General features: G+C 47.2%; 2 protein-coding genes and 1 non-coding gene across 14 annotated transcripts in view; 2 read left to right on the plus strand and 1 right to left on the minus strand.

The window, feature by feature from the left end:
• Positions 1–4523: 4523 nt before the first annotated feature.
• On the minus strand, positions 4524–5870 carry MRPL51 (mitochondrial ribosomal protein L51). Of its 3 annotated transcripts, none has more exons than XM_073311215.1 (4): positions 5764–5870; positions 5300–5392; positions 5076–5183; positions 4524–4847 (listed from the first exon to the last, which is right to left on the minus strand). In XM_073311215.1, the coding sequence occupies exons 2-4, from the start codon at positions 5382–5384 to the stop codon at positions 4651–4653; spliced, it is 390 nt and encodes a 129-aa protein (XP_073167316.1). In that variant the 5' UTR covers positions 5385–5392; positions 5764–5870; the 3' UTR covers positions 4524–4650. The 3 variants fall into 3 exon arrangements, with proteins under 3 accessions (XP_073167316.1, XP_073167301.1, XP_073167306.1); XM_073311200.1 differs by lacking the exon at positions 5764–5870 and adding an exon at positions 5631–5731; XM_073311205.1 differs by lacking the exon at positions 5764–5870 and adding an exon at positions 5509–5599.
• NCAPD2 (non-SMC condensin I complex subunit D2) overlaps positions 5866–14108 on the plus strand; it is a 59622-nt gene continuing 51379 nt past the window's right edge. For 4 of the 10 annotated variants that reach the window (XM_073310915.1, XM_073310922.1, XM_073310936.1 and 1 more), the window contains exons 1-8: positions 5995–6251; positions 9493–9568; positions 11199–11257; positions 11709–11890; positions 12307–12446; positions 13299–13426; positions 13508–13631; positions 13703–13850. In XM_073310915.1, the coding sequence (XP_073167016.1) occupies positions 6122–6251; positions 9493–9568; positions 11199–11257; positions 11709–11890; positions 12307–12446; positions 13299–13426; positions 13508–13631; positions 13703–13850 (987 nt within the window). In that variant the 5' untranslated portion in view covers positions 5995–6121. The other 6 variants (XM_073310887.1, XM_073310870.1, XM_073310906.1 and 3 more) reach the window with 6 other exon arrangements.
• LOC140905656 (small nucleolar RNA U85) lies at positions 11321–11632 on the plus strand. Its single transcript, XR_012156901.1, has one exon. It is a non-coding gene; the product is annotated as a small nucleolar RNA U85 (small nucleolar RNA).

Genomic DNA, 14108 nt, shown 5'->3' on the forward strand with positions numbered 1-14108 from the left:
TGCAAACTCTTCCAGTCTAACATTCCAGCCACATTGGGTTCTATAGGAACAAAGGACTGGAAAAATCTGGCTAGAAATCTGGCATGCCATGAGAAGGCACCAAATCACCAGAGAGCAGTCCATAGGTGGAAAGAGCTTGAGATGAGACTAAGGTTAAAGGCCACCATCAATGATCAGCATCAAGAGAAGATTGCATCAGAGTCTCTTGACTGGCAAAATGTTCTGAAAAGGTTCATTGCCATTGTGAGAATGCTTGTTACCCAAAAGCTAGCACTGCATGGCACTTCAGATCAGCTGTATGTGCCAAACAATGGAAACTTCCTTCCTTTCTTTAAACACAAAAAAGAAGCTTGCAAGAAGTGGAAGATTGGACAAATGACCAGGGAAGAGTATAAAAATATTGCTCGGGCAGGCAGGAGTGAAATCAGGATGGCCAAAGCACAATTGGAATTGCAGCTAGCAAGGGATGAGAAGGGTAACAAGAAGGGCTTCTACAGATATGTTAGCAACAAGAAGGAGGTCAGGGAAAATGGGATCCTTACTGAATGGCAGAGGCAACCTAGACAGATGATGTGGAAAAAGCTGAAGTACTCAATGCTTTTTTTGCCTCAGTCTTCACAGACAGGTCAGTTCCCAGACTGCTGAACTGGGCAGCACGGTCTGAGGAGGAGGTGAGCTGCCCTCAAAGAACAGGTTAAGACTATTTAGAAAAGTTGGACATGCACAAGTCCATGGGGCCGGATGCAATGCATCCAAGGGTGCTGAGGGAGTTGGCTGATGTGATTGCAGAGTCACTGGCCATTATCTTTGAAAACTCGTGGCGATCAGGGAGGTTCCAGACGATTGGGAAAAGGCTAATGTAGTGCCCATCTTTAAAAAAGGGAAGAAAGAGGATCCTGGGAACTACAGGCCAGTCAGCCTCATCTCAGTTGCTGGAAAAATCATTGAGCAGGTCCTCAAGGAATCAATTCTGAAGCACTTAGAGGAGAGGAAAGTGATCAGGAACAGTCAGCATGGATTCACCAAGGGCATGCGATCCCCCCTTATAATTTAAAAACACTTTTTTATATTTAACACTATCATAAATGCTGGAGGTGAAGCGGGGTTTGGGTGGAGGCTGATAGCCTCCCCATGTAATAACCTCACGACCCCCTGAGGGGTCCCAACCCCCAGTCTAGATAATACTTAGTCCTGCCATGAGTGCATGGGACTGGACTAGATGACCTCTCGAGGTCCCTTCTAGTCCTATGATTCTCCTTGCCATGCCACCTTGCAGTTCCATCTACTACTAACAAATTTTATCTGTTGTGTAGAGATTGTGAAAAAAAATCAGAAAACCCTGAGTTGTGTCACAGTACTAAAAGCAGTTATGCTTTGGGAGGAGATATGTCCTTTATTTTACCCATTCCCTTTAAAAGATTCACTAATGCTGTTTCACTAACATTCAATTTATTCAAGAATTGTTTGGTGTAGTTACAGGGCTAAGGTCCCACCAAAGTGGAAATCAAGATGGAACCATAACTAGGATGCCTCCAGATGATACAGATTTAATGAATAAGCCCCTGGAAGGACTTGCATTCATCTTGTAGATGATGAAGACAGTTAGCTCAGTTCCTAACAATCAACCATCGTATCTGGAAAAAGATCCCAGTGCCTCTGCAACAGCCCTGGGAACACCCATGATTAGTGTGCATGTGGCACAGGTGTTTTCTACCATCAGTCCTCCACAGATTCTCAAGATTAAACCTGAGCTGAGGTACAATCTACCCCATCCCATCAAGGGAAAAGGAGAGGTTCTTTCTATATCCCGGCACAGGTTAAGAGCAGATGTAGCATGTTCATAGCTTGACCCACAAACACACCATCCTTTATTAGAATGACAGGATATGAACTACTAATAAAATGAGGTTAAAAAGTTTGGGAAACAAGTTAGGAGAAACTGATAGGATTAGAAAGGGAAAGCAAAGAGACAAGAGGTGTGGAACAGAAGGAATACAGGAGATTTGGGGAAGCAAAAAGTGGGTAGCTGCAGGTAGGCTGAGCAGTCAATACATTGCTGCTGGAGCCATATTTTGTATAGCAGAATTTGATAGCTCAAGCATATGCCTTATAGGCTGAAGCAGCAGCAATGGTCAGAAACTCTAAAGCTTTGTCTACACTAGCACTTTTGTCCACCAGGGGTGTGAAAAAACACCCCCCCCCCTCACTGACGTAAGTTTCACTGACAAAAGTGCTGGTATGGACAGTGCTATGTTGGCAGGACAGCTCTCTCCTGCTGGCATAGAGCGGCTACACAGGAGACCTTACAGTAGCACAAAGTCCGTAGTGTAGACATAACCTCTGGAGCACTCTGATAGGGTTTGTAGCCTCCATATGAGCAGTGCTTTCAAGCTCTTCCATCAAGGCATGAAGGTACACAAGGCAGAGTAAGAGCCAAAGTTGTAGCCAGGTCTAAGGAGACAGCCCTGTGTCACCTGACTAGAGACGTATTGCTGACCTTCCTAGGGGCCAGAATTCTTCCATTATGTCCCTCTGCAGACAAAGGGCTCAGCAGTGTTCCATGCTGGGGTACAAACCAAGCAGCAAACATTTCCAACTCCTGCCTCCCACTGGATCAGAATGGAAACTACTGCTCTCTGCCAGAACACCGGCTAAAACTTCCTCCAAGAGAGCACTGCTACTCCAGTTTCAATTCTCCAGTCACAACTGCTATCCCCACAACTGGAGGAAGGAGGGAAATGAACTCAGTTCTTCTGTCACAACTTCCTTACCGAGGCTAACTCTTGATGCAATAACTTCTCAAAGCAACACTGCTCCTCCTGGGACACCACAGAACTCCTCATTCAGCTCTGTGTCTCCAGTGAGGCTTTGGTACATCAGGGGCTCCCTATGGCAGAAATTTCAGCGAAGCTAATGAACTGCTGATGCTTCATTACAGAAAAACTGGCATCCACTAGCCCAAGACCCTATCCACAACCAGACATGCTAAACCTGCAAAAAAAAACTACAGAAATTGGGCTTGTTTTTGGCTTAATTAGCTTGTGAGTTGCTTGTTGGCTAGTTTTTGGCTTGTAGCTTTATGCTTCTTTTTTTCTGATCAGCTCCTGGCAAGCAGGGGCAAGGGGGGGAAGCAGGGTGAGAGAGTCAGGGGTGCCCAGCAGGCCCACCAGTCCCAGACTGCACACTAGGGGATCTAGTCACATAGAGTGTTGGGGTTCTTAGGGATTGGCTTGTTTTGAAATGGAATTAGCTTCATTTTTAGTTTACTGTGAAAATCGGGGTGCTTATTTACCATGTGAAAGTTGGCAACTGTGTCCACAACCCTCTTTCCCTTTCCCACCACAAGTCTGCCTCACATCCCCTTACTGTACGCAGTGTTGTAGCTATGTCAATCCCAGAATTTGGTTCAATAAAAGATATAAACTCATCCATCCTGTCTCTCTCACTTCCCCTTGTAACTCCCCACACAGCTACGAGATGATGCACCAAAGGACAGAGCTGAGTAGAGTGGGGATGGGAATTTAGCAACATTCAGAGAGGCACTGAATAATATCTAGTTATCATTAATAATTTTTTTTGGAAGGGCTATTAAATCTTATACTTGGTTTCAGCCCATCTCTAACTGTGAGAAGTCAGGATGTGAACTAATGGGGGACAGAGTACCACAGATCTGCCTACACCAGGTTTCTTGCACCTGCCTCTGAAGGATCTGGTACTGGCCCCTCTGTGAGAAAGCACTCTTGACCCCAGCTCTGATCCAGCAGGGCTGTTCCTACAAGAGCCTGATAACAACCTGACTTCAGGGAAAATTTCAAAAAGGGTTTCTCTAAATTTCACCTGCTTAAGTTACATTAGTAACCTTTGGCTAAGAAAATTTACCTGTTCAGGGTGTATATTAAATGTAGAGATTAAACACAGGAAGTAGTGTGTATTAAAAGGATTAATCATCCTTTAAAGACAAATTTCAATGCAACTTCACTTCTCGGCTGTTAAGGTAACTTCAGCATTACTCAAGTCACAATTCATTGGAGGGTTCTGAAAGACAGATGACTAAACTGTGAGCTGTAGCAGATGGGGAATCAGTGGAGAAGGAGAATACAAGACAGACTTGCAACTCTCTGGGAGAATTATAAAATGGAATTAAGGTTGTTTGAGTGCTTGTGTCTGGTAATTGAAAACATTTAATGTTTTGTGTCATTTCAATATTAAGGTTGGTGTGACAAACTATGAAGCTGGAAACCAGATACTATAGGGAGGGGTTGCAATAGAGGAAGATGGGGAGCCAAACTAAGGGAAGCAGTAAGAAGATAAATTTAAGGGTGGTGGTGGAGGAGGAGGAATAATCAGCAAAGGTGTACAAAGGGAGCTCAGGACTGGACAAGCAGGAGGGTCTGTGGGTTGGAACTGAGCTTCAAGTGAGACCAGAAGTAGAAGGTGGTTGTGGAAGAGAAACTTAGTTTACTATAGGTTTTGGAGTAACAGCCGTGTTAGTCTGTATTCGCAAAAAGAAAAGGTGCTACAAGTACTCCTTTTCAGTTTATTATGATTTTACAACACCCCATTCTGTGCACAGCTCCAGGTGTTAAACCTGTTAGACCCAGAATGCCATTCCTTCCAGGATGCACATGGCTAGCTCTCACAGGTCTGCTCCTAGCGGTGCTTTCCAGTGCGGTTGAAGCGTCTGTATAGGAACCTGATCCTTTTGTTAAGGTTCTTGTAATCCTGTTCAAACATTCGGTGTCCTACAATTTGCTTCTTGCGGATGCATCTTTGTAGCTCATTTCCCCTCCAGCCTCGCAGCCACCTGGGCCCTGTGATCAAGTCCTTGGGGTGAATGTGGAAGTCTCCTGAGGAGGAAGGGGTAAGTGGGAAACAGATGCAAGTAACAGGAAAACAAACCCAGGGTAGCAGAAATGTTAGCCCCAGGTCCCATCAACTTCAATTCATTCTGACACCATTACATTTTCCCCAGCCCCAGAGTAGGACTAACCTCTACTCTCCTGACCCCCTGATTTGGAGTTCCAGTTATTTTCCCTTCTCCCGTGACATCTTCAGACCCACACTTGGTCACTTACCTAGAATTCCTATATTGTCATAGACCCCAAATAAGGCTCGTTTCTCTGTCCAGCGATCAACCTCTTTAGGTTCAGGGGGCGACTTCACATGGATCCAGCTGGAGACCCCTTGAAACGGAGAAGATAGCTGAAGAACTACATTATCAGTAGAAGGGCCTGACCCTGCAGGTCGCCCTTGCCTGGCCGGGAGGGCAATACAATGTCAGGGTGCGTGCCCCGCTCACCACAGTGGAGGCTCCTCGCGGCCTGGAGCACAGACAGGCTACGGCCCAGGAGGCCCCATCTTGCCAGCTGCAGCAGAGGCCCCATTGTCCACCCTGCAAAGACAGAGCGCCGGTCACCGGAGCGGCCCCGACAGAGCCCACGAAGCCAGGGCGGGACGACCGGGCATGCGCTCCCCGCTCCCTTCCCCCAGGAACCACGGGGCACAGACCGGGCAGGCCCGACTGGAGCGAGGGACTTAGGGGCAGCCCAAGCCCCGCCGAGACGCAGCCATCTTGACCGGCGGCTGCTTCCCACAATGCACCGCTCCCCACGCGGCCTGTCCTGACGCACCCGGTATCCCTGGCCACGGGTCCAGACCAAAGCAACGACAGGTGCTGTCCCCGGACGCCCCTCCCTGACTACGAGCCCGGGCTCGAAAGATTCAAACCCTCTGCCCCCGCCCCCGCCCCCGCCCCCGCCTTACCAGCGCCACGGACCAGGCGTTGGGCGGCCCAGATCTGAGAGGTGGAAGGAGCCTCTGGGGTGTGATTGGTTGTTGGGTTCCAACCGCCCTCTGATTGGCGCCGGTAACAAGGAGGCGGTTGTAATTCGAATGCGGGAAGAGTTGACGGGAACTCTGCTGTTCGGAGGTGGGTAATTGGATGGAGGTGAGCAAAGCGGTCTGTGCTGTGATTGGCTCCCTGGTTTTCCGCGGGCGCTGATAGGCGGAAGCTGGGGGTGATTGTGCTTGCCCGGGCGCCGCGCGGTTTGACCGTTGGGAGGAGGCTCTTGGGGTAGGGAGGCAAGGTGCCGCCGCCGCCCTGTTCCTGGGCAGCCGGGAGATGCCGTCGCCGCTCCCCTGGGAGTTCCACCTGCCCCTGTCCCCGGGCGATCTGCTCCGGAGCGGGGGTCCCGCGCAGTACGTGGTGCAGGAGGTGCTGTCTCTAGCCCAGGTTGCTGTGCAGCTGGCGGGTAAGAGGCGCGGCTCTTTCTCCTCTTCCCCCCCCCACCCCCGGGCTGTGCGGTTAGTAGCGGTGCCGCCTCTCACGTTATGATTGTGACTGGCAATTTTGGGAGTGTTTTTCCTGGTCTCATGAAAACGGATTCTCCCTTATTCAAAATGGCCGCCATCTCCCTTTGCTGTCAATGGGGCTGAAGCCAGCAAAATGGGCGCCATCTCCCGACGGTCTGGTTGCGTGTGGGAGTGAGGCTGCTTTTGGGAAAGTTGGCTGCGCTCTCCAACCGTTTGTGGTAGGTTTCAGAGGGGTAGCCGTGTTAGTTGGTATCAGCGAAAACAACGCGCCCTCGCTGATGATGGGTTCTGCTAGATAACGATCCAAAGCAGAGCGGAGGGACGCATGGCAACAAAAATGATTGGGGGTCTAGAACACATGAGTTATGAGGAGAGGCTGAGGGAACTGGGATTGTTTAGTCTGTGGAAGAGAAGAATGAGGGGGGATTTGATAGTAGCCTTCAACTACCTGAAGGGGGTTCCAAAGAGGATGGAGCTAGGCTGTTCTCAGTGGTGGCAGATGACAGAACAAGAAGCAATGGTCTCAAGTTGCAGTGGGGGAGGTCTAGGTTGGATATTAGGAAACACTATATCGCTAGGAGGGTGGTGAAACACTGGAATGGGTTACCTAGGGAGATGGTGGAATTTCCTTCCTTAAAAAGAAAAGGAGTACTTGTGGCACCTTAGAGACTAACCAATTTATTAGAGCATAAGCTTTCGTGAGCTACAGCTCACTTCCTCAGATGCATATCGTGGAAACTGCAGCAGGCTTTATATATACACAGAGAATATGAAACAATACCTCCTCCCACCCCACTGTCCTGCTGGTAATAGCTTATCTAAAGTGATCATCAGGTGGGCCATTTCCAGCACAAATCCAGGTTTTCTCACCCTCCACCCCCCACACAAATTCACTCTCCGGCTGGTGATAGCCCATCCAAAGTGACAACTCGTTACACAATGTGCATGACAATCAAGTTGGGCTATTTCCTGCACAAATCCAGGTTTTCTCACATCCCCCCCACCCCCATACACACACAAACTCACTCTCCTGCTGGTAATAGCTCATCCAAACTGACCACTCTTCAAGTTTAAATCCAAGTTAAAAACCTGGATTTGTGCTGGAAATGGCCCACCTGATGATCACTTTAGATAAGCTATTACCAGCAGGACAGTGGGGTGGAAGGAGGTATTGTTTCATATTCTCTGTGTATATATAAAGCCTGCTGCAGTTTCCACGATATGCATCTGAGGAAGTGAGCTGTAGCTCACGAAAGCTTATGCTCTAATAAATTGGTTAGTCTCTAAGGTGCCACAAGTACTCCTTTTCTTTTTGCGAATACAGACTAACACGGCTGTTACTCTGAAACCTTTCCTTCCTTAGAAGTTTTTAAGGTCAGGCTTGACAAAGCCCTGGCTGGGATGATTTATTTGGGGATGGGTCCTGCTTTTGAGCAGGGGGTTGGACTAGGTGACCTACTGAGGTCCCTTCCAACCCTGAGATTCTATGTTCATTTTCATTATGTGAGTCAGATGCCACCAGCAAAAGTTTATTTTCTTTTTTGGGTGGTTCAGGTTCTGTAGTTTCTGCATCAGGGTGTTGCTCTTTTAAGACTTCTGAAACCGTGCTCCACGCGTCATCCCTCTCTGATTTTTGGAAGGCCGTTCAGATTCTTAAACCTTGGATCAGGTGCTGTAGCTATCTTTAGAAATCTCACATTGGTACCTTCTTTGTATTTTGAGAAATCTGCAGTGAAAGTGTTCTTAAAATGAACAACATGTGCTGGGTCATCATTGGAGACTGCTGTAACATTATATATACGATAAAATGCGCGTAAAACAGAGCAGGAGGCATACAGTTCTTCCCCAAGGAGTTCAGTCACAAATTTAATTGACACTTTTTTTTTTTTTTTTTTTTTTTTACAAGTGTCATCAGCATGCATGCATGTCCTCTGGAATGGTGGCCAAAACATGAAGGGGCATACAAATGTTTAGCATATTTGGCACGTAAATACCTTGCAAAGCCGGCTACAAAAGTGCCATGCAAACACCTGTTGTCACTTTTAGGTGACATTGTAAATAAGAAGCGGCCAGCATTATCTCCCATAAATGTAAACAAACTTGTTTGTCTTAGCTGTTGGCTAAACAAGAAGTAGGACTAAGTTGAGTTGTAGGCTCAAAGTTTTGTTGTTTTGTTTTTTGAGTGCAGTTACCTAACAAAAACAAATCTACATTTGTAAGTTGCACTTTCAGGATAAAGAGATTGCACTACAGAACTTATATGAGGTGAATTGAAAAATACTATTTCTCTTGGGTTTTTTTACAGTGCAAATATTTGTAATCAAAATAATATAAAGAGAGCACTGTATATTTTTGTATTCTGTATTGTAATTGAAGTCAATATATTTGAAAATGTATAAAAACATCCAAAATAGTTAATAAATTTCAATTGGGATTCAACAGTGCAATTAAAACTGTGATTAATTGTGGTTATTTTTTTTTGAGTTAATTGCATGACTTAACTGCAATTAATTGACAGCCCTAGTAAATACATGTAAAAAATTGAGAGGATTACTGAAAATTAGGGAGGACTGGCATCTGTGCTTCATGTATGGTCCTGTAGTAATGAGAGAGTGTCCTGGGGCAGCAGAAGTCAGTAGAGTGGGGAGTTGGGAAAATGTTGATACTGGATCTGGGGCCCTGAGCTCTGCTACAACACTTACCTTCTCCCACTGTCTTAGGACTTCTCCTCTACTTGACATCCAAGCAGAAGAGAAGCCCCAGGGGAGCCAGCAAGTCAGAGACCTGATGCTGTTGGATCCAGGGAAGAGGTTGGGGGAGGACACTTCAGGCAGTGAGGCAGGTAACCAGAGGAGTCCAGACAGTAATAGACAATGGATGTCTGTTCCCACATCTTAGGGGTGAGGAGAGGATAAGTGGAGTTATCTGAGCTGCCAGAGAGGGGTGTCCATTTTCTGTCCATTGAAGGTTGTCTTTTCATCCTGAAATTATTACATATAGCCAAAAGAGTGGAGGGGAGTTAAAAAATCAAGAGGCTAAAAAAAAAGTTTAATAGCTTTTGTTTTTTTAAATCTCATGATTTTGTGGGGCCAATCTCATGACTTTTTGGCATTTGTTTCATGATTTTTGATCTCTTGCAGTTGGCAATATTGTGTTAATTGTGTCTCCCCGTCTCTTCAGAATTCCGGGAGGCATTCCGGGTGCAGGGGCCACTGGCCATCCTGCAGCACTTTGACACCCTCTACAGTCTGCTCCAGTGAGTATACCCCGACTTGCGGGGGTGAGGGGGAGTGGCTTGGTCATGGGTTTCAGGGATGATGATCAGTGGTAGTGGGCACTGCTGCTCTTGCTCCTACCAAGGGTTCAGGAGAACAGAGTCCTGGGTATGTCTGCAGAGGTATCCAGATGGGGCTAGGTCAGTTAAGCACTGCTGGGCCTGCACATCACAATTGTACCCATCTGACTGAGCTGGACACCCCTGTCCCTGCAAACTTCTCATCCACAGGGTTCTGAGCCCCTGGCCAGGTCCGTTTATAGATGCCTCGTCTTCCTGAGTGCAGTGGGGCCTGATGCTGTGAGTGGCATAAACCCATCCCCACCCTATGGTTATCCCACTGGGATACTAGTTAGTAATGTAATAACATAAACATTAACTGTTTAACTGGTTACTGCAAATGCTATCTTGGGAAGGAGAAAGTGTTAAGCTGAACCAAGGGAGAAGTTTGGGAACCATTCCCAGTGCTGAGGGATCTATGAGCATAGACACCTCACTGCTGGGAATTGGGAGTTCCTGGAGGAAAGGGACTGTTACAGCTGGGCAGGAAACAGATTTCCTATCTCACCAATATTTTAGGTAGGCCATTTTGTCTCTGTTTCTCTCTCTCTCCTTTTTTCCCCCCCCTTCAACATCAGGACAAAACTGACACCTTTTGATGTGTGTGTGCACGTGTGATACAGCTGTTTTGAGTTTATTACAGGATAATTTGGTTTTTCTGGGTGGCTGGTTGTTAAATAGCATTGAGTGATGGTTTGTGTATGTGAATTCAGTCTTAAGGCTGGAGTGAAAATTGCTTGTCAGCTTATTTTGCAGTTTGGATAGTTTGTAGTGGGAAAACCTCTTGATTTGTACTAGTCTAGGTCTGCAAAACTTTTGCTGGCATAGCTCTGTCAATAAGGGGTATATAATGGTATCCTATACTTGGCAAAAACTAGACAAGGCCTTAGTTACCATATTATAACTTTTTGCATTGCCTTTGTCTTTTGTAACTTTTTGTGTTCGTACAATATCAGACTCTCACTAGTTCAAATAATTTGCATTTCCAGACCATAGCTAAGTGTTTGGTACTCAGAAGTGAAGTGGTATTTGCTTAATAAGCTTATTCAATAAGCAATAAATTCTGATTGCTCACCTAGATCCATTCTTTTGTTTACATTTTGTTTATAACATTTTAAAATGTTCTCTGAAATCTTTGTGTACGTGTAGAGGCCTGTTTTGGAGGTGCTGATGCACTATAGTAAGAGTTTTGCTCTTAATGTAGGTGTTCAGTCCGTTACCTGAGGAAGAATATAGTGTATCCTCCCAAAACTCTAGCACATACATTTTGAGTACTGAATTTTCTGAGAAATTACAGGTAAATCCATCAATGAGTTAAAATCAGTTAGATTAGTTCTTTTGTCTCCAAATTCTCCAGGGAAACTCTCTGCGGAACCGATTTGAACCTTCTCATAAATTGAGCCCTCTAGTCACAAATGTGGGCAGGTTGGGAGAGGACTGGGTTTAGAAGACAAGTCTAGAGTTGCTTCTGAAGACTCTTGTGTTACAACCTTGAACTAGACCTAGTGCCAGTGGTCATCCTGTATTTTGTCATATGTTGTCTGCCTCACAGCCATTTCCGATCCGTAAATGCTGCAGTCAAGGAGGATGCCCTGGAGCTGATGGGGAAAGGTAGGTATGAGGACCCTTCTCCCCTTGTGGAGGGGATGGTGAGATGTTTGCTTCCTCCCTGCAGCTTTATGATGAAATGAAGGCAAATGTGACCCCATTGGCCGGGCTGCACCCTCACCCATCCCTGATACAGGTCTGTAATCTTGGCAGGCAGTGCAGAGTCGTGTGCGTTCGCTGTAAGGGCAGACCGACAGGAAGTCCCATTTTCCATTTCATTCCTGGCAGGAGATATGCCTGCCCCTAGCAAGTGGTCCTAGGAGCTGGGCAGGATGTGGGGACAGGGTAAACTTAGCATCTCTGGGTCCTGGGTCACAGGGTGTAGCCCAAATTATGGCTGGTGAGGCATGAGCACAGTTCTTTGGTAATCTGATGGCTGCTGTGAATTTCTTACAAGGGAAGTGGGTGCTTGGGTGTGTATGGGTAGTGATGCTTATGCTTTTTCACCCTGCAGTGGTGTCCCGTCACTCCAGTGACCTCTCCTCCATCTTGGATAATCTTGACCTGAGCCCTTCAGACCGCACCATTCACCTCAATGCTCTTAAAATGAACTGCTATGTACTGACACATCTAGTGGAGGCCTTTGAAATAGACTCCTGCAAGAGTGGCTTGGCAGGGCTAGATCCCAGTGGGAAGGTATGTATGCGGGATTGGGGGTGGATTTTATGAAAATTGAGATGCATAAACTTACTGGACTCCATTCAACTTTGTTCGTGCTCACTGATGTCCCCTCAGAGAACTGCAATATCAGTTCAGTGGCATAGCTGGGATTTCCCATATGGATACTGGGCAGGCCAATATGACATGAGGAAAGGCAGGTTGTGGTACATGCACCTCTAAGAATTGCTTATGGGCAGCAGCTTCAGGAGACAGGACATGCCGCCTCTCCCCCCCCCCCCCCGCATATTAGAGGAAAGCAGCTGCTTCCATTTGGTGTAGCCCTTTGGTTCCTGGCAGGTTTGAGGCAAGGGTTTCATTACTGTAAAGCTTGAGTGTTGCCTCCGGTTTTAAAAGGGAATGCTGCCTGATGTAAATACCCATAATCTCCTCAGAGCAAGAAGAACCGCACCACGGGCTCAGGCTTCTGCTGGGAGGAGGAGAGGCAGCCACTCATACAGCTGTTAACACAGTTGCTGCAACTGAACCTCCGTCGACTGTGGTGTGGTTTGGTGGTGGAGGAGGAATTCATCAGGTAAAGGTTGAAGTGAATGTTGGGGAGAGGAAGGCAGGATGGAATGGCTGCAGGGGGTGAGCTATATGTGGGAGACTTTTGGAAGGGCTGACTTGTAAGAGGAGTAGGTAAATCAGTTTGTCCCACCTCATTCAAAGGCAATCTATAGGATGTAAACCTCAGGGGAGTAAGGAGGTCAGGGTAAGACTGAACCAAGGAAAAAGTTTGGGAACCATTCCCAGTGCTGAGGGATCTATGAGCATGGACACCTCACTGCTAAGGCCCTGAGAAAAATCTTTTTTGTTCAATTCACTGCAGTGTCATGGGTAAATGTTTGAATTTCCTGGGACAGGCATGGCTCCTGAGTCTCTCTCCCCCTTCTCCCACCCTTTTCAAACTGCTGTGATTTTTTTTTTTTTTTTCCAACATGAGAGAGGTGTTCTCAGTGCTACCCCCTTTCCCTGCTGGCTAGACAAGAAGTAGCAATGATGGCCTAGGGTGGAGTGAATTGGGCTTGGCTGAGCCAGACCACCTGGTGACATGTGTTGATACCTCCACCTGCCCCTGCTCCCCAGGATGGAACTGACCCGCTAGCCCATGATGAACAGCTACAGCCTCCATAGATAGGTAGGAGCGTCTCCCTGCTGTTGGAAAAACCATGGCATTGGGCTAATTTCATGCAGTCCATGAAATTTACACAGGGCCTTATTCATTGCTTAGGACATTGGGAAGTTGGAGCCTGAGCAACAACACTCTGCCCTGTTCTGTCCCGGGGTGAGGAGGTGGAAACTTACAGGCTCTGCCAGTTCAGATCTCTTTGGTGGGGCTGTCAGATTAGTGTCAGGTCTCCTTCTCTCCCTATTTTCCTTTCAGCTTAGTGACTGGCAGCTGTTACCGCATTCTGGAGAAACCCAGTATCAGCCACCAGAAGCATCGGGCCATGCGGGAGGCAGTAATGCATCTACTTGCTGTGGCTCTGACTCACTATGACCACATGCTCAGTGAGTCTGTCATCTCCCCTTCCTGATGTGGGACCCCCTCGTGTATCCTCTGACCCTTTTTCCCCTCCTCTGGTTTGGCAGGTGCAACTCTGAAGATCACACAGATGCTGCAGCACTTTGAACATGTAGCCCCAGTGTTTGCAGGAGCTGTGAGCCTGTGGGCCACAGAGTATGGCATGAAGAGCATGGTGGGAGAGTTGCTGAGGTGAGAAACTCTCCAAGCCCATGCCCCCTCCATCCCCAGCAGCCTTGGACACTGACTCTTCCTTTGTGCAGGGAGATTGGCCAGAAATGTCCACAAGATCTGACTCGAGATGCTTCCGGAGTGAAGGGTTATGCTGCCTTTCTCACAGAACTGGCTGAACAAATCCCAGCGATAGTGCTGTCAAACATGAGTGTCCTGCTGCATCACTTGGATGGAGAGGTACTGCTTGGAAAGGGGCAAAGCACAGCATCTCAAGGGAAATGAATGTGTAGCATAGTGGTGTCAGATCTTTTGGCCTGAAGACTGAGCGTATTTCACAAAGATCAAGGGGTTGCAATCAATATTCTGGGGCTGATTCTCTGCCTTGCTCCACTCCCTTCATGCTCCAGTGATGCGAACAGAGCCAGAGCCACGTGGTACAGAAAGTACCATGCTGGAAATTGTTCCAGCATAGGTAATATCCAACAGCAGAGAGAT

This window comes from Lepidochelys kempii, chromosome 1 (genome assembly GCF_965140265.1).
Source record: "Lepidochelys kempii isolate rLepKem1 chromosome 1, rLepKem1.hap2, whole genome shotgun sequence".
Taxonomy (NCBI): domain Eukaryota; kingdom Metazoa; phylum Chordata; order Testudines; family Cheloniidae; genus Lepidochelys; species Lepidochelys kempii.